Here is a 26,438-nt window from a genome sequence, read left to right on the forward strand (position 1 = left end):
TCTTGTTAAAAATATGAAATGGTATTACATTTGGTGAAGAGCTTTATGACTTGTTTAGGACTCGAAACGCAAAGTTTAGGACTTGAGACTTGACTTGGGACTTGTCTTTCTTGACTTGAGACTTGATTTGGGACTTGTCTGTCTTGACTTTGGACTCGACTTGGGACTTGAGTCCTAAGACTTGAGACTTACTTGTGACTTATAAAACAATGACTTGGTCCCACCTCTGGAACTCGCCATCACTCATTTTTACTATAGCTGCATCTGAGTGGCGTAATGACTAATCGTGTGTACTTTGCCAAGTGCTCAGAGGGAGATAAAGCCTGACTAGCCGAGGAGGTCAAATCAGGTCAACACCATTGGAAGATAAGATGCTGATGATCCTAAAAGTGAATTTAGCTTGGTTGTATCTCTGCGTTTTTCTCGATGCCATCATACAACCAGAATCGAATTTCAGAATGTCATCGCTATCATTGCTGATAGTTCCGATAGTTCAGAAGAGTTTACAGCAAAAGGATTTGAGCATCCAGTCATATTTATCTCAAGAGATAAGTGAATACACTGATGGAGAATTATCATCTTTGAATGAATTATACTGTCTTCTTTAAATGTGTGCATAAATCACTCAGCCCAACACAGCTGTTTGTGTGGTAAATACAATGTATCCATCTGTGGTGTTCAGCTACTTCAATTCTTCTGTACATAACAGGACACTGGTAATGCCATGTTTGACGAAAGCGTTCACCAACGGCCAACTTCTCATGAATTGACTCTTTGTAGAGAGTGGTTGACTACCAAGCTAGGAGGCCAATATTTGTTTAGTTGGAGTACGAACAGAGGGAGACAATTGTGCTTATTCGTATGGCTAAATCCAAGAGAAGTGTGTGAGTGATGACGACATCTAGGATTATTCTAATGCAGTCCCTCTTATGGGGAGAAGAGTCTCTTCCCATCCTTATTGTACAATCTTCATTAGCTCAGCTTTTGCAGAGAACGGCACTTTATTTTTAATTGAATAATCGCTATTTCATAAGCCTGGAGGTTATACAATGACAGAGGTTAGCTGGATATTCGGGAGACTCCCCCGGGGAGTGTTCCCCTCAGAATTGCTGATACCAGGAGGATTCTTCTCACAGAGAAGAATGTAAAATATAAAACAAGAGCCGCATCAAGCCTAATTAAATCTTCACCCTTATTTGCATAGAACTGCGCTGAAGGCAGAGAACAGTTTTGCCAAAGCAATCCTGCACAGAAAACCCGAGCCTCTTCAATGCAGACAAGCGCTGGAAATAAATCAAATCAATACTGATGCAGTGGTGTATGTCTGTCTATGGTGCCAAAGCCATAGAGAAAGCCAGAAATTAGAAAATATGGGGACGTAGGGCGGGCCCCAGGTTTCATATCGGGATGATTCATTTAGGACAAAACAGAGGGGATCCATATCTCCCTTTCTGAGAGGCGTTCAAAGACCCCCTAAACTAGACCTGCGACTCTCAAGGGTGGCACTGACATCTGTGTGATGTACTCTATGAAGTCAGCTCGTGTCTCCTCTTCCTCCTCATCCTCCACCTCCTCCTTGTCCTCCTCTACCTCTCACCTCCCTCTCTATGCCATTATCTGACAGGGAAGGGAGAACAGCCGAGCTAGATGTGTTACCAAGAACAATCTCTACTTAGAAGTAGAATCCTGCTGCTGCTGCTGATGTGCACAGTGTGTTCTTAATAATTGATGGCCAGGAATGTTGCATCTGAGGAGAAAGGGAGTCTAGTTGTGATCAGAACCAGGTTGAGAGATCAATGTTTCCTCCTGCCACAATGAGTATCAAATGTGGCCAATCTCCAAACAGAGAATTAGTACAATAATTTCTCACCCTAAAATCTATGCAAACTTATTTTTGAATGAATAAGTCTTCAAATATTTGACCAATTTGCAGTTTCTACATAATCATTCCACTTCAGCGATAGTGACATGTAGGCATCACCATTCAAACCTACTTTGAGATGTAAACAACTGCCTCAACTTTATGTTACGTGTATTTTTCACTCAAGTCATATCTGATAATTACATGTCCAATACATTCATTTTTGTTTTAATCTCAAGATCAAATCATTTATGGGTAAAAATGTACCTTACTGTGATAGTTTTCAATTTAAAATGGTTAGAAAGAAACAAAATAACTTCTTAGCAAAAGGTAATTTCGCAAGCAAGAATGTTGATATGATGGTCTGGGAGTGGTCTGAGTTGGGAGGGGAAAACTGAAAATGTGTTGTTATTGGCAGAGAGGTTTGGAACTCTCTTTCATATTGGTCTATTAACTAATTTATCACTTGGTGATTTCACCAATCAGGCCAAAACTCTATCCCACCAAAACAGGCACAAAATCCCGGCAATCTTTTCAAACAGCTCTTACACTAAATGGGGATTATCATAATTTTCACAATTTCACAGCATTATTCCAACCTCACAGTGTGGAAATATAAAACACAAGAATATCATGTTTTTGACTGCACGGGGCCATTAATGACTTTCATTATCTGATTATTAATAATTCCATCAACACCTTATCCATGCAAAGTGTAATTATGACACAAGTCTTCATTTATGTGTCAAAGTGATAAACAAAAATATTGAAGGCATTGCCAATGATCAATTATCTGAATGTTCAGATTGAGTTTGAGATAATGGATATGCTGTTAAATGTCTCCACTGCAAAGAATGTTATTTTTGAGAGATTGAGAGATTCTCAAGGGGTCTAATTAAAACCTAAACACAATTATGGAAATGTACAGGAAAGTGCAGTTTAAATATAAGTAGTGTGCTTAAAACCTCTTGGAACTCTAAACCTCTTGGAACTCTCTATTTCATGTTTGGATAAAAAAACGTTATAGTTTTAAGCGCGATATTTTGTCAAGACAGGATGCTCGACTATGCATATAAGTGACAGCTTTGGATAGAAAACGCTCTAAAGTTTCCAAAACTGCAAAGATATTGTCTGTAAGTGCCACAGAACTGATGCTACAGGCGAAACCAAGATGAAATTTCAAACAGGAAGTGCCCCAGATTTTGAAGACGCTGTGTTCCAATGACTCCTTCTATGGCTGTGAATGGGCCATGAATGAGCTTAGACTTTCTGTCGTTTCCCCATAGTGTCGACAGCATTGTGACGTATTTGTAGGCATTTCATTGGAAGATTGACCATTTTACACTACATCTATCAGGTGGTCGCTTGGTGTCCTCCGTCGCAATTATTTTGTAATCTCCAGCTGCAGCATTTTTCCGTTTGTGTCTGAGGAGAAACCCAACTGCCACGAATGATTTATCATCGAATAGATATGTGAAAAACACTTTGAGGATTGATTCTAAACAACGTTTGCCATGTTTCTGTCGATATTATGGAGTTAATTTGGTAAAAGGTTCGGCGTTGTAGAGACTGCATTTTCAGATTTTTTTTTTATGTGATGAACAAAACGGAGCGATTTCTCCTACACAAATAATATTTTTGGAAAAAATGAACATTTGCTATCTAACTGAGAGTCTCGTCATTGAAAACATCCGAAGTTCTTCAAAGGTAAATGATTTTATTTGAATGCTTTTCTTGTTTTTGTGAAAATGTTGCCTGCTGAATGCTAGGCTTAATGCTATGCTAGGCTATCAATACTCTTACACAAATGCTTGTGTAGCTATGGTTGAAAAGCATATTTTGAAAATCTGAGATGACAGTGTTGTTAACAAAAGGCTAAGCTTGTGCTTGAATATATTTATTTCATTTCATTTGCGATTTTCATGAATAGTTAACGTTGCGTTATGGTAATGAGCTTGAGGCTATGATTGCGCTCCCGGATACGGGTTTGATAGTCGCAAGAAGTTTTAATTTCCAAATGAATGCCTTTGATGCTCGTAAATGTTACATTTTTTGCCTTGAGATAGGTCCCCCCCTTTTTTGTTGGGTTCCGGGGTCCTCCCCCCCTAAAACAAAATATGTATAAGCACTGAAATGCTTGGTTCTTGTTAAGTTTGTTCGATGAATTAGACCAAGGTACAGCGTGGTAGGCGAACATCTTACTTTATTTCAAATGAACACCGAAAAACAACAAAACGAACGTAAAGTTCTGCAGGCTACACAGCACCTATACAAAATCAAGATTCCATAAACTAAAGGTGGAAAAAAGGCTGCCTATGTATGATCCCCAATCAGAGACAACGATAGACAGCTTGGTAAAAAGGTTATAGTATACTGGATGCAATTTAAGGTTGAATGCTGCAGCTATCTAAAGAAACACAACAGAGACCTTATTTATAAAATAAATACGTTTATCTTGACAAAATGAACAGAGGAACATTTGACTGAACATGAATTAGAGCCCACTTATTCATGTTCATCACAAAAAGAGAGCATTGGAAATCTCTTTCCAGGTTCTGATAAAAACCTAGTTCTGACATAGTTTACAGTCTTTGTCAGAGCACTTTATTCTTCTGGGCTTTTGGAAAAAGATGTTCAAAGCTCTCCTGTAATTGAGCTCCTTGATGGGGGGGAGGCGTTGATGGAGAGCCACATGCAGGTGGTTAGATGCTCTCCCTGCAGTCTGTTCCTCAAGTCTGTTTTGACCTGAAGTAACAGAAAGTATAATAAGAGAAGGGAGAGGGACAAAGAGGATCTACTTTCACATTTAATTGTTCTTACTCGTTTCATTGCAGAGAAGTCCCTCTCACAATTAACGGAAGACAATGGTATGGTCAGTGTGATTGCTGCCAGCTGGCTAAGGCAGGGGAAGACCGCCCCCATCAAACAGCGAGGGCTGGTCTAAAATACCCTGCACATTGACTCTGTACCAGTACCCCCTGTATATAGACTCGCTGTTGTTATTTTACTGCTGCTCTTTAATTATTGGTTACTTATATTTCTTTTCACTGTAAGGTTGTATACCTGTTGTATTCGGCGCATGTGACAAATTACATTTTATTTTTATTTTAACAGAGTGGTAGTTCAACAGGAAAAAGGGTTGAGCAACACTGGCCTAAAATTTTATTTTCAAAAGATTGTCACACTCATGCCATACCTTGAATGCCTCAGCTAGCACATGTTGCTTGTAAGAGTGCCACTCTTGCAGCACAGCAGCCTCTGGCGCTTGCAAAAAGTGCCTGGAGAGGAGGGTCAGGTTAAAGGTGTTTATCATCTTACTAGAGAACGCTACCTGAGGTCCCAACACACTGAAGGCCCCCAGAATCTCCAGGTGTTGGAACCTCCAGTCTCGGCTGTCCTGGAGGCCAACAAGACTTAATTACAACAACAACAAACAAAAAAATAAGCGACTAATAGCTATTTGTTTTAGTTTATCCAACACACATGATGTAACATTGGTTTCATCACAGCATTTGAAAACATGTTTTTTTACCTCCTCTCTGAACCGAGCCCAGAACTGCTCCCTGGTCTTCTCCACCTGCCCCCCCCCCCCCCCCCCCCCCCCTCCTCCTCCTCCTCCCTTGACTAACCATGTGGCATATTATATAGGCACGGCTTCAATCTGTCAATTTTAAGCCACTTTGGGTCTCATCTGGATTTCAGGTGGTGCGCACTTGCCTTTTATCTATTCCTCTTTCTTCTCCTTCTCTCAGCTCTCCTCTCTCCTTTTCTCCTTCCATCTCCCCTCCTGGCTTTCCTCACCTCTGCTCCATTCTGTCCCTCCTGCATCCCTACCTCACTCCCGAGATTCTGCCTCTTCTCTGTCTAGTAAAGTAAGCCATACACTTGTTATGAAACGATAGCTTAAGCTTTTAAAAAGTTAGCTTACTAAAGAAAGTTTTATTTAATTCAGGCTGATTTTAAGGGAACATTACCTGACACTCTTGTCCCTGCCTTCCCTTTCTCTTTTGCTGCTGTGTCTGGAAATATTTCAATAAACTCATCTGAGAAAAGAAAAAAAAAAATCAAATCAAAGACTGATGAATGTAGCTATTGTGCTTGCACTTACAGTTCCAAACAAACTAGCTAGCTAACTTGCTTGACTAGTAACGTTAGATAACTATGTTTCTATCATCAACATACTTGTGGATATTGGATAGCTAAATGCCGATACAATTGTGGCAACAATATTATAGATCTAAATTATGTTAGTAGAATTTTTAGGTTATAGCTAGCTTATGTAGTTAACTAGTTGGCAAGCTAACGTTAGTCAAACAAACAAGCTAGCATACCTTTCTTGCATTTCCTCAGGCAGGAGCACTCTGAGGTGATTCAAGTTAATTGTTTTTTGCGCTGCAGAGCGTCTGTATCGAGCACTGGTCACTTGCACACCGGTCACTGGCACGCTGTGTTTCTTGAGTTGCAGGCTGCCTACCACAGCTCACAGAGCTAAATAACCTTCAGAACTGGGTTGATCCAAGACAGATGATCTATTACCAAGAAAAGTGAATGTGATTTACAGAACTTTATTGAAACTCTGTTTGGTAGAAATAGGATGTTTCTTTTGGTGTAGCGGCAATGATTCTGCCATGGCAGAGCGCCACACTTAAATGAATGCATAGGAAACACTGCCTTGCAGTCCATACCACAATGAATTGAAGATGTTCTGGAAGCACAGCCGCGAGCTGCCCAGTGACATAAGCCTACCAGACGAGCTAAATTACTTCTATGCTCGCTTCGAGGCAAGCAACACTGAAGCATGCATGAGAGCATCAGCTGTTCCGGATGACTGTGTGATCACGCTCTCTGTAGCCGATGTGAGTAAGACCTTTAAGCAGGTCAACATTCACAAGGCCACGGGGCCGGATGGATTACCAGGACGTGTACTCCGAGCATGCGCTGACCAACTGGCAAGTGTCTTCACTGACATTTTCAACCTGCCCATTACTCAGTCTGTAATACCAACATGTTTCAAGCAGTCCACCATAGTCCATGTGCCCAAGAACACTAAGGTAATCTGCCTAAATGACTATCGACACGTAGCACTCAACTCAAGGGGCCCCTCAGGGGTGTGTGCTAAGTCCCCTCCTGTACTCCCTGTTCACCCATGACTGCATGGCCAGGCACGACTCCAACACCATTAAGTGTTGCCCGACGACACAACAATGGTAGGCCTTATCACCGACAACTACCTAGTGGTTAGAGGGTTGGACTAGTAACCGGAAGGTTGCAAGTTCAAACCCCCGAGCTGACTAGGTACAAATCTGTCGTTCTGCCCCTGAACAGGCAGTTAACCCACTAGGCCGTCATTGAAAATAAGAATTTGTTCTTAACTGACTTGTCTAGTTAAATAAAGGTAAAATAAAAAATGAGATGGCCTATAGGGAGGAGGTCAGAGACCTGGACGTGTGGTGCCAGGATAACAACCTTTCCCTCAACGTGATCAAGACAAAGGAGATGATTGTTGAATACAGAAAAATAAGGACCAAGCACACCCCCATTCTCATTGATGGGGCTGTAGTTGAGAGCTTCAAGTTCCTTGGTGTCCACATCATCAACATACTATCATGGTCCAAACACACAACACAACAACGCCTATTCCCTCTCAGGAGACTGAAAATATTTGGTGTGTGTTCTCAGATCATCAAAAAGTTCTACAGCTGCACCATCGAGAGCAGAATCTCGTCACTGGTTGCATCACTGCCTGTTATGGCAACTGCTCAGCCTTCGACCGCATGGCACTACAGAGGGTAGTACGTACAGCCCAGTACATCACTGGGGACAAGCTACCTGCCAGGACCTCTATACCAGGTGGTGTCAGAGGAAGGCCCTGAAGTGTGTCAAAGACTCCAGCCACATTAGACATAGAGTGTTCTCTCTTACTTAACACTTAACACTGCATTGTTGGTTTCAGGGCTTGTAAGTAAGCATTTCCCTGTTGTATTCGGCGCATGTGACAAATACAATTTGATTAGATTTTACGGCAAATGGTGGGGGGGGCTGCAACTTAATATTAGTAAGGTTTTCTTAATGTTTTGTACCGCACAGACAGTCCCACATCATTGCCTGCGTTTGTGCATCATGCATATAGTCTAAGATATTCTCGAGCTCCAGAGTTTCACATGTCCAGTCATCCTTTAGCTTATCATTCAATAAGGATTTCAATTTTGTTTGATGAAATAGGCAGTGAATTCAGCACATGTTTAAAGGCACAAACAACACAGTGTACTTGCCCAAAATTAAGACAACGTATTCCAGAATAGGAAGCTGTTTGCCTGCGGTGTTGTTCTCCTGTTCTCTGTTTCTTGTGATCTGCAGGCTCGGGAGAATGTCAGAGTCTCTGAAAAATGCTCCCTGCAGAGGGATTATCAGGCAGTAGCAGCGATCAATGCCTAAAAAGGCATGAGTATCAAAGAGGGTTTGTGTTGACAACACTGACAGCCACACAAGTTCACCCTGAAAGGACATTGAAGGCTGTGCTGGTTCATTTACTGTAGTTACTGGGTTATCTGTGGGTGTCTTAAAAATACAGTGAATGTATTTGGAATATGTCAAATTCTCGAGTCCATTGGTCCCCAAAATTGTTATAGTCCCGTACCCATTCAAACATTCAACCTCCAGCTGTGTACCCCTCTAGCACCAGGATCAGCGCACTCTCAAATGTTTTTCAAACTTTATTTGTCACATGCGCCAAATACAACACATGTAGACGTTACTGTGAAATGCTTACTTACAAGCCCTTAACCAACAGTGCAGTTCAAGAAGAGTTAAGAAAATTTTAACCAAATTAACTAAAGTAAAAAATAAAAAGTAACATAATAACATAACAATAACAAGGCTATATACAGGGGGTACCGGTACCGAGTCAGTGTGTGAGGGAACAGGTTAGTTGATGTAATTTGTACATGTAGGTAGGGGTGAAGTGACTATACATAGATAATAAACATTGAGGAGCAGCAGTGTACAAAACAAATGGAGGGGAGGGGTCAATGTAATAGTCCAGTGGCCATTTGATTAATTGTTCAGCAGTCTTATGGCTTGGGGGTAGAAGCTGTTGAGGAGCCTTTTGATCGAATGAGAAGGGTGTGCTTGAAAGGATGCACATAACTCTGCAATGTTGGGTTGTATTGGAGAGAGTCTCAGTCTTAGATAATTTTCCAAACACAGTCAGTGCCTGTAGGATACTTTATGTGCAGCTCTATCCAGAAATCTGTCAGTGGCTTCTGATTAAATTCAATTTTCATAGAACCTCTTGTTGCAATTTTGATTACGCTCTGTAAGTTGACTGGAGGCAGGGCATTAAAGGGATAACGAATCCAGTTGTTTTTTATCATCCATTTTGGGATAGTACCTGCATAATTACACACCCAGCTTACTCAGGTGCTTCGCTATATCACAGTTGACATTGTCCGTAAACTTGAGTTCATTTGCAAACAAAAAAACACAATGATGGAAAGAACTTGTTAATGCAGACAGAGAAGGGCTCCAACTTCCTAATCATAGCCTCAATTTTGTCACGCACATTGAATATAGTTGCGGAGAGTCCCTATAATCCTAGATTACGATCATTTAGGCGAGAAAAAACATCACCCAGATAGTCATGTGAGAAACTCGACATCATGCAAACTGTCAGACAAGTGAAAATTATGGCCAGTAAAGAGAACTTTAAGCTCGTCTCTCAATTCAAAAAAACGTGTCAATACTTTGCCCCTTGATAACAAGCACACTTCTAGTATGTTGTAAAAAGTGTTACATGGTTGCTGCCCATAGCATTGCAAAATGCAGAAAATACACAAGAGTTCAGGGGCCTTGATTTAACAAAGTTAAACCATTTTCACTGAGTGTGCAAAACGTCTTTCAAGCTGTCAAGCTTTCCGTTGGCAGCAAGAGCCTCTCAGTGGATGCTTCCGTATACCCAAGTGGCGTTGGAAGCAACTGCTTGCACTCGTGTTACCACTCCACTATGTCTCCCTGTCATGGCTTTTGCGCCATCAGTACAGATACCAACACATCTTGACCACCAAAGTCCATTTGATGTCACAAAGCTGTCCAGTACTTTAAAAATATCCTCTCCTGTTGTCGTGGTTTCCAATCGTTTGCAGAAGAGGATGTCTTCCTTAATTGACCCCCCATAAAAGTAACGGACATATAACAGGAGCTGTGCCAGGCCCGCCACATCTTTTGACTCATCGAGCTGTAATGCATAGAATTCACTGGCTTGTATGCGAAGCAGTAATTGTTTCAAAACATCTCCTGCCATGTCACTGATGTGTTATGAAACAGTGTTGTTTGATGAAGGCATTGTCTGTATAGTTTTTCTGGTCTTGTACCCCAACATTGACAAAGCCATATCCGCGGCTGCAGGAAGAATTAAGTCCTCCACAATAGTATGGGGCTTGCCTGTCCTAGCCACTTGGTAGCTCACCATATAAGACTCTTCTAGCCCCTTATTATTAATGGTATCTATTGCTTTTATACATGTCTTACTACTCGATAGTCATCTTAATGCTCGCTCCAAAAACTCAAATAGCCGGCTACACAGGCGAGAAAAAAAACATCACCCAAAGGTATAGCCCCGTTGGAAAATCGAAATGGACTGTTTGAAAATCTGAATTACCTTTTTATTTGGCGTACCCCCGACAGGATTGCCCCAGTTTGGGAATAGCCGCTCTAGTCCATATTGTCACGAACCGGCTCAAAGCCCGTAACAAAAGGGAGACAACGTGGAGGTAAGGAGTAACAAAATATATATTTATTAAATAAAGCAACTAAGGAAAGTATACAATGGTGTGTGTAATCAGTAATCAGTAGTGTAAGTGAGTGTTTTGCATGCATGAATGTGATAATGCAGGGTGTTGAAAGGTGCCAAAGCAAACAACAAAAAGGCCACCAAAAAACACAACAAAATCTAGAAAGGTGTCTGCATGGAGAGAGTCTCTTCCATGAATGTGGAAGAGGTCTATTTATCCTGGGACACACCTGGGCCAGGTGTTTCCCATGTAGCTGATGCCCCTCCCAGCTCCGCCCACCGGCATCCTAATAAGGAAACAAGAACAAAGAGAGAATACGTCAGACAGAGTGGGAGGGTCGTCACAATATTCTTTCAGGGGCAAAACTAGTACATAGGATTTCATATTGGGGATGATGCCATGATAACATGTACAGCTCCAGCTTGTGGGTGGGTCCCATAGTTGAGAGTCGTAAAAGTAACTCATATACATAACCAAAAGTATGTGGACACCTGCTCATCAAACATCTTATTCCAGAATCATGAGCACTGATATGGAGTTGGTCCACCCTTTGCTGCCTCTACTCTTCTGGGAATGTTTTCCACTAGATGTTGGAACATGGCTGTGTGAACTTGCTTCCATTCAGCCACAAGAGCATTAGTGAGGTTGGGCACTGATGTTGGATTAGACCTGGCTTCCAGTAGGTGTTCCAATTCATCCCAAAGGTGTTCGATGGAGTTGAGGTCAGGGCTCTGTGCAGGCCAGTCAAGTTCTTCCACACCGATCTCGAAAAACCATTTCTGTATGGACCTCGCTTTGTGCAAGGGTGCATGGTCATGCTGAAACAAGAAAGGGCCTTCCCCAAACTGTTGCCACAAAGTTGGAAGCACAAAATCATCTAGAATGCAATTTTACGCTGAAGCATTAAGATTTCTCATCACTGGAACTAAGGGGCCTTGCCCAAACCATGAAAAACAGCCCCAGAACCTTATTTCTACTCCACCAAACCTTTCAGTTGGCACTATGCGGTGGGACAGGTAGCAATCTCCTGGTATATGACAAACCCAGATTCATCCGTCGGACTGCCAGATGGTGAAGCGTGATTCATCACTCTAGAGAATGCAATTCCATTGCTCCAGAGTCGAATGACGCCGGTCTTTACACCACTCCAGCCAACACTTGGCATTGCGTACTGCCCTTTCCCACCCGGACAAAAGGAATATCTATGTGAGAATACTGTTCATTGACTACTGCTCAGCGTTCGACACCATAGTGCCCACAAAGCTCATCTCTAAACGTAGAACCCTGGGACTAAACACCTCCCTCTGCAACTGGATCCTGGACTTCCTGACGGTCCACACCCAGGTGGTAAGGTTAGGCAACAACACACCTGCCACACTCATCCTCAACACTGGGGCCCCTCAGGGGTGTGTGCTAAGTCCCCTCTTGTACTCCCTGTTCACCTACAACTGCATGGCCAAACACGACTCCAACACCATCATTAGGTTTGCCGACGACACAAAAGTGGTTGGCCTGATCACCGACAACAATGAGACAACCTATGGAGAGGTCAGAGAACTGGCAGTGTGGTGCCAGGACAACAACCTCTCCTTCAATGTGTGGAAGACAAAGGAGCTGATCGTGAACTACAGGAAAAGGCGGGCCGAACAGGCCACCATTAACATTGACAAGGCTGCAGTTGAGCGGGTCGAGAGTTTCAATTTCTTTGGTGTCCACATCACCAACAAACTAGCATGGTCCAAACACACCAAGACAGTCGTGAAGAAGGCACAACAAAACCTTTTCCCCCTCAGAAGACTGAAAAGATTTGGCATGGGTCCCAAGATCCTCAAAAAGTTATACCGCTGTACCATCGAGAGCATAATGACCGGTTGCATCACCGCCTGGTATGGCAACTGCTCAGCATCTGATCGTAAGGCTCTACAGAGGGTAGTGCGTACGGCCCAGTACATCACTGGGGCCAAGCTTCCTGCCATCCAGGACTTATAAACTAGGTCGTGTTAAAGGGAAACCCAAAAAATTGTCAAAGACTCCAGTCATCCAAGCAGTACCGGAGCGCACAGCAAGCGGTACTCGGAGCGCCTAGTCTAGGACCAAAAGTCTCCTCAATAGCTTCTACCCCCAAGCCATAAGACTGCTGAACAATTAATCAAATGGCCACCCGTACTATTTACATCCCCCCCCTCCCCATTAGTTTATTACACTGCTGCCACTCGCTGTTTACTATCTATGCATTGTCCCTTTACCCCTACCTGCAAATTATCTCGACTAACCTGTAGCCCCGCACATCGACTCTGTAGCGGTACCTCCTGTATATAGCCCCATTATTTTTTATTTTATTGTGTTACTTTTTATTATTTTTTACTTTAGTTTATTTGGTAAATATTTTCTTAACTCTTTCTTGAACTGCATTGTTGGTTAAGGGCTTGTAAGTAATCATTTCAACACCTGTTGTATCCAGCACATGTGACAAAGAACACCAATAAGAAGAATTGACTTGCTTGGGCCAAGAAACAAGAGCAATGGACATTGATCTGATGAGTCTAAATTTGAGATAATGTTTCCAACCGCCGTCTCTTTGAGAGACACATAGGTAAACGGATGATCTCCACATGTGGTTACCACCATGAAGCATGGAAGAGGAGGTGTGATGGTGCAACAGTATCTTCTAAATCAAAGAGGAATAGGTGAAGCATGAATATGTTGGCTACATGAATAAAGATTTAGTGTAGCCAAAGCTTATAGGGTCCCCTGGGAAACACAGAACATCACTTTGGTTCCTTTCCATTTCCATGATTCCAAAAGTTCACCCAAGTGTTTTGATCTAAATCACAATTGCAACATTTGGTTAAAAATAAGGCCTAGTGTTTTTGCCCATATCGTGGCAGTGTGGAAATGATCTCAAATGAGTGCAAGAAATGCAGAAATTGATGGAAATGCAGGAAATTATTTTAGGTTAAAGTTTAATTGAACAGTATAAAACAATCCAAATGGAGAAAGACCCTTTGAAATAATTTTGAATATATGTGTTGCCACCTTAGGGTCACGCACTACTCCTAAAGCAAATGTAGAACTTTTATTAATCAAAAACATCAAATACCGTAAAAAAGAAAAGAAAAACCATTATATGATATTTTGGCCATATCGCCCAGCCCCTGTGGCTACTTGGAAGAATCTAAAATATATTTTGATATGTAAAACACTTTTTTGGTTCCTTCAATGTAGAAAATAGTAAAAAGGAAGAAAAACCCTTGTCCAAACTTTTGACTGGTACTGTATAGTATATCTCATTCTATCGATACAGGTGTACGAGTGGGCACACGGTTGTATCTGTGGGTGCCATTGTCGAGACTGTAATGACGACCTTCCAGTGTAAATAGCCCATCTATTTGCTGTAAAAATGTATCCATTAAACAACACTGTTTATGCCTGATTATGTACTATGGCGATGTGCCGGCTGCTGGGAGGAGCCTATCAAGTGGAACCCGCTGTTTGAACTGTGTCTCTCTGCACCAGGAGGGGGGCAGGTTAGGGTGTAGCGCGATTACTTGGTGTCGTTCTCCATGCCCAGTCACACTGTCGTATTAAGGTCATTCTCGAGTGCTGAACCTTTTGGAGTTTAACTTAATCTAAAATCGATTTAGACACTCCTCCAGCAGCCCTGAAGTGAATTGGTCAATCACTGTGCTAGCAATGTGTTCCAAGAAGTCTGTGTGAAAACATTAGCTATTTCAAAAAAAAAATGTGAGACCATCGTACCATAGCACAGCAAGGACAGTGTAAATACAGAGCATTATCGGTAATTCTGTGATTAATGTTAATCGTGACTTTCTCCTAAATGTTATCCTCACTGGCTGTCTGTCTAATGATCCTATAGCATCTGCTAAGCATTTCAAACAGCAAGAAGCAGTCAGTAAAAACTAATGTGGCCACCTGCAGTGGGAGATTCACTTTTAGGAACCATATGAGGTATTCCACAACTGTCGACAACAGTTGTAGAAAGGCAGCATGCTTGGATTAGCAGCGGCAAAAACTCTCGGCCTATTGATTTTCTGTCCTGGTGGTACAGCACATACACCAGTCTATGGCCTACAAAGAGAATTCATATGAGGCAGAGCACAGTAGTTCCTTACCAAGAACCCATATACAGCACTTGCAGAGAAAGAGGGAGGGATGGTGGTGTAAAGCCTCATCTCTCTTTTCTGCTTGGAATAAGGTCCCCCTGGAGGTATTGATCCAAGAGTGCGTTGCCCCTCTACAGCACCCTTGCCTCTGGCTGTCAGATGCCTTGTCTTCAACTATCGCTGCCCACGATGGCTGACAGCAAGACTGGGATCCCAGGGGGACAATTTAGCAAACTAATGGTTAACTCTATGAAAGTTTAGTCCAAAACACCCAAAAAGTTGGTTGCTGTGCCTTGTAATGGTTCAATGATGGAAAGTTATGTAAGTGCTTCATTTTTCCAAACCTAGTTCTACCATTGCATGAAGATGAACACAATGTAAGCATGAGCTGACAATAATTGCAAATTCTAACAGTGTAATTAATACATTTCACATATGCTATAGCAAAAATAATTATTTGGTTGTGTTTATGTAGGCCTTGGGTAACATTAGAATACCATTGTTTTTTTATTTCAAATAACAATAGCATTTTCATTCGTTTTTATGTTACTGTAGGCTATACTAAAAACAAAGAAACACAAGAAACACCTCAAGTCAAGTGTTCAATCAGTTTTATTCGTGGAGTGCCTTTGTTACAACTATGAAACAGAAAGCATATGTGTTGGAACACAGTAACAGCTTCTTTTTATAATAACAAAATAAAATAAGTACCCCAACCACCAAGACGCACAGCCAGCAAGACGCACGATCAGCAAGATGTGCGGTCAAATTATGAAAACATCAGTAGCCTAAACAGTAATATAAGCACAAAGTGGCCTTGATAAATAGTAAAAATCGTCACAAAAGCAATAATGGCATTAATATAGGAATATAGGCAATTATTGTCAGCTCGTGCTTACATCGTGTTCATCTTCACACAATGGCATCAGTTGGATTTAATTTAGCTGTTATCCCTTATCCTAACAGTTGACACAAATCTTCGTAACTTTCACTTGCTTGACACACTTTGTTATACCTTTGCTTGGTTGTACTGCGTAAATCTACAGTTCTCTCTCTATTGTTGTCTTGTCGTTCAACAGCACCTTTGTGGAGTACAACAGCTGTGCAGGTGGCTTATTTTGCGCAGAGGGAGGGAGGGAGCGACTCACTTTGTTCATAGTGCCGGACTAGGCTTGTTATTTGCAAGCAACTTGTTCGCCAATGACAGTGAAGTGAAGAAATTGTCCATGGTGACATTTCACCCTTTGCCATCATAAGGTTCCACAAGCCTGATCACCACATTCTCCAACACTTGCTCAACTGCTGCTCGACTTGGATCCTTTCCCAGATATTGAAAGTCGTTCAGCATGTACAATTACGCCCGCTCTCACAGTGTAGCCCACTCCAAGTAGGCCAGATCAGACGGATAAGACTGTTTGGATTCGGAGGACTGATAGAGTACCTACCATTTTGAGATTATAATTAGAACAGATCAATACAAGGGAATGGCCCACCCTGTTCTTCAATTGGTAAATTACATTATCATGCATCGTTAGCTTCCCCTCGCTCATTAACTCACCAATTCAGCCCCTTTCTCCCTCCCCATCATACTTCATTTATTTTATCTGTTGTGATATGTGTGGAATTAGTTTCGATATAGTTTAGGTTCAGTTTCGAGGCAATTATCGGGATGATTATCAGCTGGGCACTGCACATTCAACTGTCAGGAGAAGGAGAGGCAATGGGGGAAACCATTCAAAAATGACGTGCCCTCCTAAAACTGGTTATAACTCCAGTTTTGTTTGTAATATTAAGATACACCTACAGCGTGTTAAATAGATGTATTGATGGAAAGTCAAGAACGGACAGGGCATGATTTCAAAAAGGACAGAGTAATAATGTTTTTAAATACATGAACTTTATCGGATCTAGTGTTAATCACAGCTGTTCAATTCAGATCATGACTAGCCTCTCCTCTGTCTTCAAACTCAGGTTTGAAGAGGATGCATGCCCTGACCACCCAAGCCAACTACGAGCTGCGCATTGACCTGGAGGACTTTGAGAACAGCACAGCCTTCGCCCAGTATGGAGCCTTTGGAGTGGGACTGTTCTCCGTTGACCCGGATGACGATGGATACCCGCTGACTATTGCTGATTACTCAGGCACTGCAGGTACTGCAATATCCAACTGTACTGTAGCCATTTATTATGGCTCATACACATTTGTTTCATAGACTTCATAAATGGCCCTTAAAGCATTTATAAATTGTACTGATCTTCCTATTGGTCAATGACCCCCTCTCAGGGAAGAAATACAATTTCTAAACATCCAATATCAGGAAAATCCAATTCAGACATCTGTTCACCAGTATGAGAGTCTTTCTCTGGCTGTTGTTTGTTCTACATCAGCTGTAGATCATGAGCAGCAGCATCCAGGCAATGTGTGTGTGATTCTCCACGGTTCAACTCTTCTGTCGCGGAGGGCTCTTTTGGACATTAATTGGGTCCCTCCACTCCGTTAGTCTCAGGTTCCCCCTTCCTCAGCCCCTCACTCATGGTTGGGCCCAGCTGGACAAAATCATGACCTTCCAGGGCTGCTGGAAAGGGCAGGGATGATGAAGCTGTAGGATGCCTCTGTGGCCACGGCAAAAAAAGCAGGCCATTAGGTTATTACGGCCTGACATAAACAAACAGTCGGCTTCCACTTGATTTAATTAGTGAGGTTGTCTTTAAACGTCTGCTGCCAGGGATTCATGCAACATTGATTCCCAATCTTATCAATTAAAGTTGACTTTTCATCCTCTCTTGTTGTTTTTGTTCAGACGAATTGAGACTCCGGGATTTAAAAAAAAAAAAAAAAAAGAAGTTTGTTTAAAGGCCCAGTGCAGTCAAAATTGTGATTTTCCTGTGTTTTATATACACTGAGTGTACAAAACATTAATGACACCTACTCTTTCCATGACATAGACTGACCATGTTAATACAGGTGAAAGCTATGATCCCTTATTGATGTCACTTGTTAAATCCACTTCAATCAGTATGGATGAAGGGGAGGAGAGGTTAGAGAATGATTTTAAGCCTTGAGACAATTGAGACATGGATTGTGTATGTGTGCCATTCAGACTGTGAATGGGCAAGACAAAATTCTTAAGTGCCTTTGAAAGGGGTACAGCATAGGTGCAACGGTTTGTGTCAAGAACTGCAACTCTGCTGTGTTTTTCATGCACAACAGTTCCCCATGTGTATCAATAATGTTCCACCACCCAAAGGACATCCACCCAGTTTACCCAACTGTGAAAAGCATTGGAGTCAACATGGGCCAGCATCCCTGTGGAACGCTTTTGACACCTTATAGAGTCCATGCCCCAATTAATTTTCAGGGCAAAAGTGGGGGGAGCAACTCAATATTAGGAAGGTGTGCTTAATGTTTGTACACTCAGTTTATATTTCCATCATATAAGCTTGGAATAATACTGTCAAATTGTGAAAATGGTGACAATGCCCTTTTAGTGTAAGAGCTGTTTTGAAAATACTTTTTTTGTTGGGATAGAGCAGGGGTGTCAAAGTCAAATGGACGGAGGGCCAAATAAAAAAATCAGCTACAAGACGAGGGCCGGACTGTTCGAATGTTCATTGAAAAATTTTTAAATGACGCATATAGTCTAGTGAACCTAATTGAACCTACTGAAAACCTAACAAATATATTACAATATGATCAGATAAATAAAGCAATATTTTCTTATGGCTCTGTCAGTAATCTTTAATTTTCAACAGACACAAAAGACAAATTTCCTTTATATAAATATCCCCATAACATGAACATTAAATGAAAGAAACCGGTATTCAAGGCACCATCAGTAGACTATATTTTCTATTTTAGCAAAAGTGGGCTAAATTTACTTCAAAGAAAAAACAATAATAGCAATTTTCTATCATCCACTCAACTGAAATATTTTTAAAATATAATTGGATTGAAATACAAAAAAATAAAGTGCAAAAATCTATTAATCAAAAACAACACTTTGTTTAAGGAGAAGTAACATGCAGTGAAAACAAATATTAAATTTTAACTTTTAAACTTGAACTGAGTAAAAACTCTAAATATGTGATTGCACAGTAATGTTCACTTGTTTGAGGTTGAGGGTGATACTTGGTGGTGTCCCATCTTTTCCACAAGTTCATCAATGTTCGGGGTAAGGCTCTGAGCTGAAGAAATCCTCAGAATTGAGTGGAGGTGTTCAGCAGTAAGTCGACTTCTGTGTGATGTTTTGTTCAGGTTCATCAAAGAAAACAGTTGTTCACACAGGTATGTGCTGCCAAACATAGACAACGTTTGAGCAGCCTGGATGCGCAGCTGGGGCATTGTGCCGGGGAGGAAACGGGCGAACTCCGCAGCACCCACTGCCGCATATTTTGCCCTCAGTGCATCATTGCATTGGAGGTCAATCAACTCCATTTGGAGGTTTGGTGGTGAGCTTTCCACGTCAACAGCAAATGGGTTACCGAGCAGTTCCAACCTGCTTTTTTGTGCTTCAAAGTCAGCAAATCGGCGTCGAAAGTCAGCAGCAAGCATACCTATTTTATCAGCCAACTGTGTGCTCGGGAACGCACTGGTAGAGAGCTTCTCTTTCATGGTCTGGCAGCTGGGAAAGTGGCTCAAATTTTCTTTCCGCATCTGCGTCTCCCACAGAGTCAGTTTGGTTTTAAATGCCTTCACTGTACTGTACATATCAGAGATGACACGATCCCGACCCTGCAGCTGCAAGTTTATTGCATTCAGATGACTCGTAATGTCACACAGAAAAGCCATTTCACACAGAAACATTTCGTCTCGGAGTTGTGTTGTGTCTTTCCCTTTGCTGTCCAAGAACAGACAAATCTCCTCACGAAGCTCGAAACATCTTTGAAGCACCTTTCCCTGGCTTAGCCATCGCACCTCTGTGTGATAAGGCAAATCACCATGCTCCGTTTCTAACTCCGTCAGAAATGCCTTGAACTGGCGGTGATTCAAACCTTTGGCTCTGATAAAGTTAACTGTGCGCGTGATGATGCTCATTACATGCTCCATTTTCAAGGCTTTACCGCACAACGCTTCCTGGTGTATGATACAATGATAAGCTGTCAGCTCACCTGTCGCGTTTTCCTCTTGCATCTTTTCCCGTATCTTCGCCACCAGTCCGCTCCTGTGTCCACACATCGCAGGTGCTCCGTCGGTTGTCAAACCCACGAGTTTTTCCCAAGGCAGCTCCATCTCATTTACACATCTTGACACCTCTTCATACAAATCATGCCCCGTAGTTGTGCCATGCATAGGACGTAAAGCCAAAAACTCCTCTGTCACGCTTAGGTTGGAGTCCACTCCGCGGATGAAAATTGACAACTGGGCAATGTCAGAAATGTCGGTGCTCTCATCCACAGCCAAGGAATATGCAATAAAATATTTTCCCTTTTTCACAAGCTGCTCTTTTAGATTGATGGACAACTGGTCTACTCTCTCGGCAATGGTGTTTCTGCTCAGACTCACATTTAAAAAGAGTTGCCTTTTTTCTGGGCAAACTTCGTCACAAACTTTAATCATGCAGTTTTTGATGAAATCCCCCTCCGTAAATGGCCGGGCTGATTTAGCGATCTCTTCTGCCAAAATAAAACTGGCCTTGACAGCAGCCTGGCCTTGTGATTTGGCTTTTTTGAACAGAGCCTGTCGAGATTTGAGGCCTCGTTTTAATTCCTCTGCCTTTTGTAGCCTTTGTTCCATGTCCATATTCTTGTTTTTGTCCGCGTGTTTCGTTTCATAATGTCGTCTCAGATTATACTCTTTCAGTACCGCCACACTTTCTCCACACAGAAGACACACAGGTTTTCCAGCTACCTTCGTGAACATATACTCCGACTCCCACCTTGTTTGAAACCCCCGGTTCTCAGTATCCACCTTCCGTTTTGCCATTTTTGATGGGTATCTGAAAGTTAATTTTACTGTGATGCTGACGACTGCTGTGCCAATAAATATTGAAATGAAGCAGCCTACTGCTCGGTGCGTCACCTTTGCATTGTGGGAAATGTAGTATTGGTGCGTGTAAAAGATCTGCGGGCTGCCGGCTTGCTGCGGGCCGGTTCTAATAATAAATCAAGATCATCCCAGGGTCCGTAAAAAACCTTCTTGCGGGCCGGATGTGGCCCGCGGGCCTTGACTCTGACATATGTGGGATAGAGTTTTGGCCTGCCTCACCAGGCAGTAAATTACTTAATATACCAATAAGAAAGAAAGAGAGTTTCAAACCTCTCTGCCAAAAATAACTAGTTTTCAATTTTCTCCTCCCCACTCCCAGACAGTTCTAGCTAAAATTATTGCTTGAGAAGTTGCTAAGAAGCTTCACTACATTACCAAAAGTATGTGGACACCTGCTCGTTGAACATCTCATTCCAAAATCATGGGCATTAATGTCCCCCCCTTTACTGCTATAACAGCTTCCACTCTTCTGGGAAGGCTTTCCAATAGATGTTGGAACATTGCTGCAGGGAATTGCTTCCATTCAGCCACAAGAGCATTAGTGAGGTTGGGCAGTGATGTTGGCCGATTAGGCCTGTCTCACAGTCGGCGTTCCAATTCATCCCAAAGCTATTCGATGGGGTTGAGGTCAGGGCTCTGTGCAGGTCAATCAAGTTCTTCCAAATCGATCTTGACAAACCTTTTTGTATGGACCTCGCTTTGTGCATGGGGGCATTGTCATACTGAAACAGGAAAGGACCTTCCCCAAACTGTTGCCACAAAGTTGGAAGAACAGAATCGTCAAGAATGTCATTGTATACTGTAGCATTAACATGTCCCTTCACTGGAACTAAGGGGCCTACCCCGAACCATGAAAAACAGACTATTATTCCTCCTCCCAACCAAATTTTACAGTTGGCAATATGCATTCGGACAGGTAGGGTTCTCCTGGCACCCACCAAAAACCAGATTCGTCCATCGGAATGCCAGATGGTGAAGTGTGATTCATCACTCCAGAGAGCTCGTTTCCACTGCTCCAGAGTCCAATGACGGCAAGCTTTACACCACTCGACTTTACACCAGCCGACACTTGGCATTGCGCATGGTGATCTTAGGCGTGTGTGCGGCTGCTCGGCCACGGAAACCCATTTAATGAAGCTCCCGACAAACAGTTATTGTGTGGACATTGCTTCCAGTGGCAGTTTGGAACTCGGTAGTGATATTTCCACACTATGCACTTCAGCACTCGGCAGTCCAGTTTTGTGAGCTTGTGTGGCTGAGCCGTTGTTTCTCCTAGATGTTTCCACTTCAAAATAATAGCACTTACAGTTGACCAGAGCAGCTCTAGCTCTTCAGTAAAGCCATTCTACTGCCAATGTTTGTCTATGGAGATTGCATGGCTGTGAGATTGCATGGCTGTGCATGGCTCAATGTTATACACCTGTCAGCAATGGGTGTGGCTGAAACAACCGAATCCACTCATTTGAAGGGGTGTCCACAGACTTTTGTACATGTAGTGTTTTTTTTGTGTTTTTTTTACCATTTTAATTGAAAACAATCACAGTAATGTACTTAATTGTTACCCATAAATGTTTTGATATTGATATTTTAGAAAACGGCAGCATTGGACCTTAATAAAATGTTACTCTGCAGCAGCACTGTTTTGACTTCAGCACAGTCCTGAGTGTGCTTTCAATACCTGGATTTAAATGATTTGTTCTTCATATATTTGGTTTCAGTTAAGTGACATTTGGGAGGAACAGTTTGAGATGTGACAGTCAAAACCAATGATAATGGATATGTTCACAGATTGACTAAGACAGGACTTGTATTTCTTTCCCCCCGTTTGTTCTGCATCCGTTCACACAGAAAACTGTCGCTGCCTTTTAGTCTTTGATAATTCATCTTCAATCCTTGCAAAGATTATTTAACCATTATCCTAAACAACAAAACTATGGTTATATACTACAGAATTATATATTGTATATAAACATGAAATGAGTACTCTACCGGCAGAGAAATAGGGCGAACGTGCAATTACCTGTGTTGATGAGGCACACTAGCTGTTCACACTTAAGTGCTTACTCTCAGAACTTGAAAGAAACTCTTTAATGACAGTTTGTTACCTAACCAAAGTGTTTTAACCATATCAGTACTAGGGCCACAGGAGTGTTGAATATGTTTTATTACAATGCTTGTGGTGGAACACATCATTTCCGTCTGATGTTTTTAATGTATTCATTGTGAATCTGATTATGAGTTCTGGGGCATGTTTAAATACTTTCGCTGCTCTCATTGTAGGTTTCTCCCAGGATGTTTGATTAAAATGTGTCCAACATTACATTACATTGCATTACATTTGTTATAATGGTACAGTAGGCATCCATTTACACGGCATCTTAAGGAGTTTAAGAGGTTTAATCATCCATGCAGTGTGTCATTATCATATCCTGCCACTATGTTTACAGTTATTCTATATTTAAAAGGTTGCCAACCTTTATTAGCGGTAATCCACGAGCGTGTTGAAGCGGTTAGAGTCAGAATAGAATAGATGTACAATAGGTGGGGCATACAATACACCGGGGTACTTTTTCCATAGGAAGAGAGGCAGACTCGTCCTACACTGCCCTAATAAACTGACTCTTCCCTTTGTGCATTGCATGGTTTTACTATTATTATCACCATGCTCTTTCATCATCTGCACGAACAAAACAAATAATGTGCTCTGTAATAACTCCATTTCATTGCTGTATGAGTCGGGGAGTAAACTGACATTTCAAAAATGTTCAACTTCATATTCATAATGTCAAGCACCACCCCAACATGAACATGGGTGAAAATGGCCGTTTCTATGTTTTTTTGTTAAAAAAAAGAGAGGAAGAAAGACAAGTGTTTCCTATGACATCGTCAACAAATTAGTAGGAAATGCCTACTCATAATTGGTTAAAATCAAATGATGCACACCAATGATGTCATTGGAATCACTTATCTTCCTCTATCTTTTTTTTACTACAAAACATAGAAAAGTGCCATTTTCACCTACTGTATGTAGATGTTGGAGTGGTGCAGGAGATTATGAATATTTAGTAGAACATTTTTGAAATTTCCCTTTCACCCTGTGTCCTGGCTAAATTCCCGATCTAACCTCTTAAACTACAGTGTAACTTCGTGTTCTCAGTCAACTCACCCAGTAAAACAAGGGTTAAATAAGTCTATAGTCTGAGGCACTTGGTGGGAAATTGAAATATATAACAGGATAACTGCATAATGTGATAGTTAGGGGGAGATTTTTCTCCTTACCATCAGCCCATGATTACGAGGCATGATATGGAAGCAAAATCTGAGAGGATATCCTTACAAAAAAATGGAGTTAGTGCTATGTGGGCAATAAGCAGCTGTCGCTAAGAGCTGCCTGGTCCAGCCACAGTAGAATTAGCACCTTCAGAGTAGAGCGTGGTGCTGCACAGAGGGGATTTGATTAATGCACCACTGGCTGCTGCATTACATCCCTGAGACATACATCATAGGGTTTAATAAGGCCACCACCACAGCCTACAGCCTCTCCACCAGTCTTCCTCTGATCTGTACACACACACACACACACACACACATATGCAAGCATGCACAGATACACACAAACACCACCCATACCCACCCACACATATCCTACTGGGCACACACTGGTTGTATAAATGTTGTTTTAATGTAATTTGTCAATGTATTGTGACGTGGAATCAAAGTGGAAATTAGATTGGATTTGAAAAACGTCATCAACCAGCACTGTTTTCATCTCATTTCAACCAACATTGTAAACATTGAAATTAGGGTAAAACTTCAACTTAAATACATTGACTTAACTTGACTAACAGGTTGTTACATCAATCTAATTTCAACATATTCATCAGAACTATATATATGTTGAAAGTTCCACATAGACATTTTACAAATATTTTTATCCTATATTGATTACATATTGTTTGGTTGAATTTATGTAGAATTTCATATTTGATAGAGATATTCATATTTGATAGAGATATTTTATTTAACCTTGTTTCAATGTTGATAGTAAAATGGTATGTTTGAATCAACGTCATTGTTTCAACGACATGCCATCAACCTAAATAAAGAGCTATAATGAATGTGAAGCCACAGTCCACCAATTCCTGCCTGAACATTGACTCATACTGGTATATAATGGGTAATAATCTTCAGTGAGAACAAGTATACCATCCAGATCAACCTCTATCTACTCTGCTTAGCTTTGGAAACAAGCTGTGTTCGATTCAGCTGAGCTAACATGTCAACACATTTCTCTCTCTCTCTCACTCACTAACACAGAACCTGACAATAGCAAAGTAATTTACTTGCCCATCCCTGTGGTTTTCATTTATTTCAGTATAATGTTATATTTCACCAAGCAGTAATGGTCTTTCTTTTTAAACCTCTCACACATATACCACCATACATGTCATCATGATCCTGTCAAAGTGCTAAAATGCTGGCAACCTCTCTCATTCCCCTAACTATTTCGCTCTCTCCCTCTCCTCTCTGTTTCTGCAACCACCCCTCCTCCCGTCTGTCTGTCTTTGTAAGGTGACTCAATGCTCAAACACAACGGGATGAAATTCACCACCAAGGACCAAGATAACGACCACTCGGAGAACAACTGTGCCTCATTCTACCACGGTGCCTGGTGGTACCGCAACTGCCACACGTCCAACCTGAATGGACAGTACCTGCGTGGGCCGCACACCTCCTACGCCGACGGCATCGAGTGGTCCTCCTGGACGGGCTGGCAGTACTCCCTTAAATTCGCCGAGATGAAGATTAGAGCCACGACAGAGGAGAACAAATGAGAGTGAACCGATAGCACGAGAAACCGTAGATGGATGGACTTAGGCGTTATTAAAGACACTCGACCTGCCGAAAATTAGAATAAGGACTCTGAACCTTAATCTGCTCGTACTGTAACCTCTGTCCAAAAACATTCTTAATCCCCTCCAAACGTCGACCATTTTGTGGTGTTGTGTTGAAACCTCCAAGGTTTTGTAACCTTTTGCAGCTTCTTGCTGATCTGATCATGTTTCTAAGAATTATTAAAAAAAAATAATGCAGGCAATGTCAGAACCACAGTATTGTTGTGCTTTTAAAAGGAACGCTGTGGAATTTTGAAATATGAAATGTTAGGATTTTTCTCATTCTCTTGAGTGAAATTGAATTAAATGAATTGAGTTTCCAACAATTTATTTGGGTTGTCCCAGCTGCTTGTATGTACAGTTAACTTTGCATCTGACAGCAGTCTGAGTTCTCCTAAGTGTTACGCAGGGGGTTCAGTGAACCACGCTCACGAGATGAGGAACCTTGCTTGAGACCTGAATACGTGTGATAGGTCCCTGAGCGAACGCTCAGACTTTAGCTCAGTAGGTTAACACTGTCTTGAGACACACAAGAGACACAGGTTTGAACCTCAGTCAGTTACATGATCTTGTGGTTTATCCCTAGCTCCTTTTTGACCCCTAGACATACCTTGTCATGTGTCAGTCCAGTGCCCCAGTAAGACACATTCATGACAAAGCATTATATCAGTCAGACAATGGTTTTAAAGCCAACCCAATCACTTCACAAAAGGCAGCCTTGCCTTTTACATAACATTTACAAATACAATGATCCCACAAGAGTGGCTTTGAGCAACATGCATG

General features: G+C 41.8%; 1 protein-coding gene across 1 annotated transcript in view; it reads left to right on the forward strand.

Moving 5' to 3' along the window:
• Positions 1-25,599, forward strand: part of LOC139389720 (fibrinogen C domain-containing protein 1-like) — a 156,269-nt gene extending 130,670 nt beyond the window's left edge. Inside the window, exons 6-7 of the mRNA XM_071136627.1 lie at positions 16,746-16,925; positions 25,333-25,599. Of these exons, the coding sequence (XP_070992728.1) occupies positions 16,746-16,925; positions 25,333-25,595 (443 nt within the window). The 3' untranslated portion in view covers positions 25,596-25,599. The remainder of the gene's footprint in view (positions 1-16,745; positions 16,926-25,332) is intronic.
• The last annotated feature ends 839 nt before the right edge of the window (positions 25,600-26,438 follow it).

The sequence above is a fragment of the Oncorhynchus clarkii genome, chromosome 30, assembly GCF_045791955.1.
Source record: "Oncorhynchus clarkii lewisi isolate Uvic-CL-2024 chromosome 30, UVic_Ocla_1.0, whole genome shotgun sequence".
NCBI classification, from domain to species: domain Eukaryota; kingdom Metazoa; phylum Chordata; class Actinopteri; order Salmoniformes; family Salmonidae; genus Oncorhynchus; species Oncorhynchus clarkii.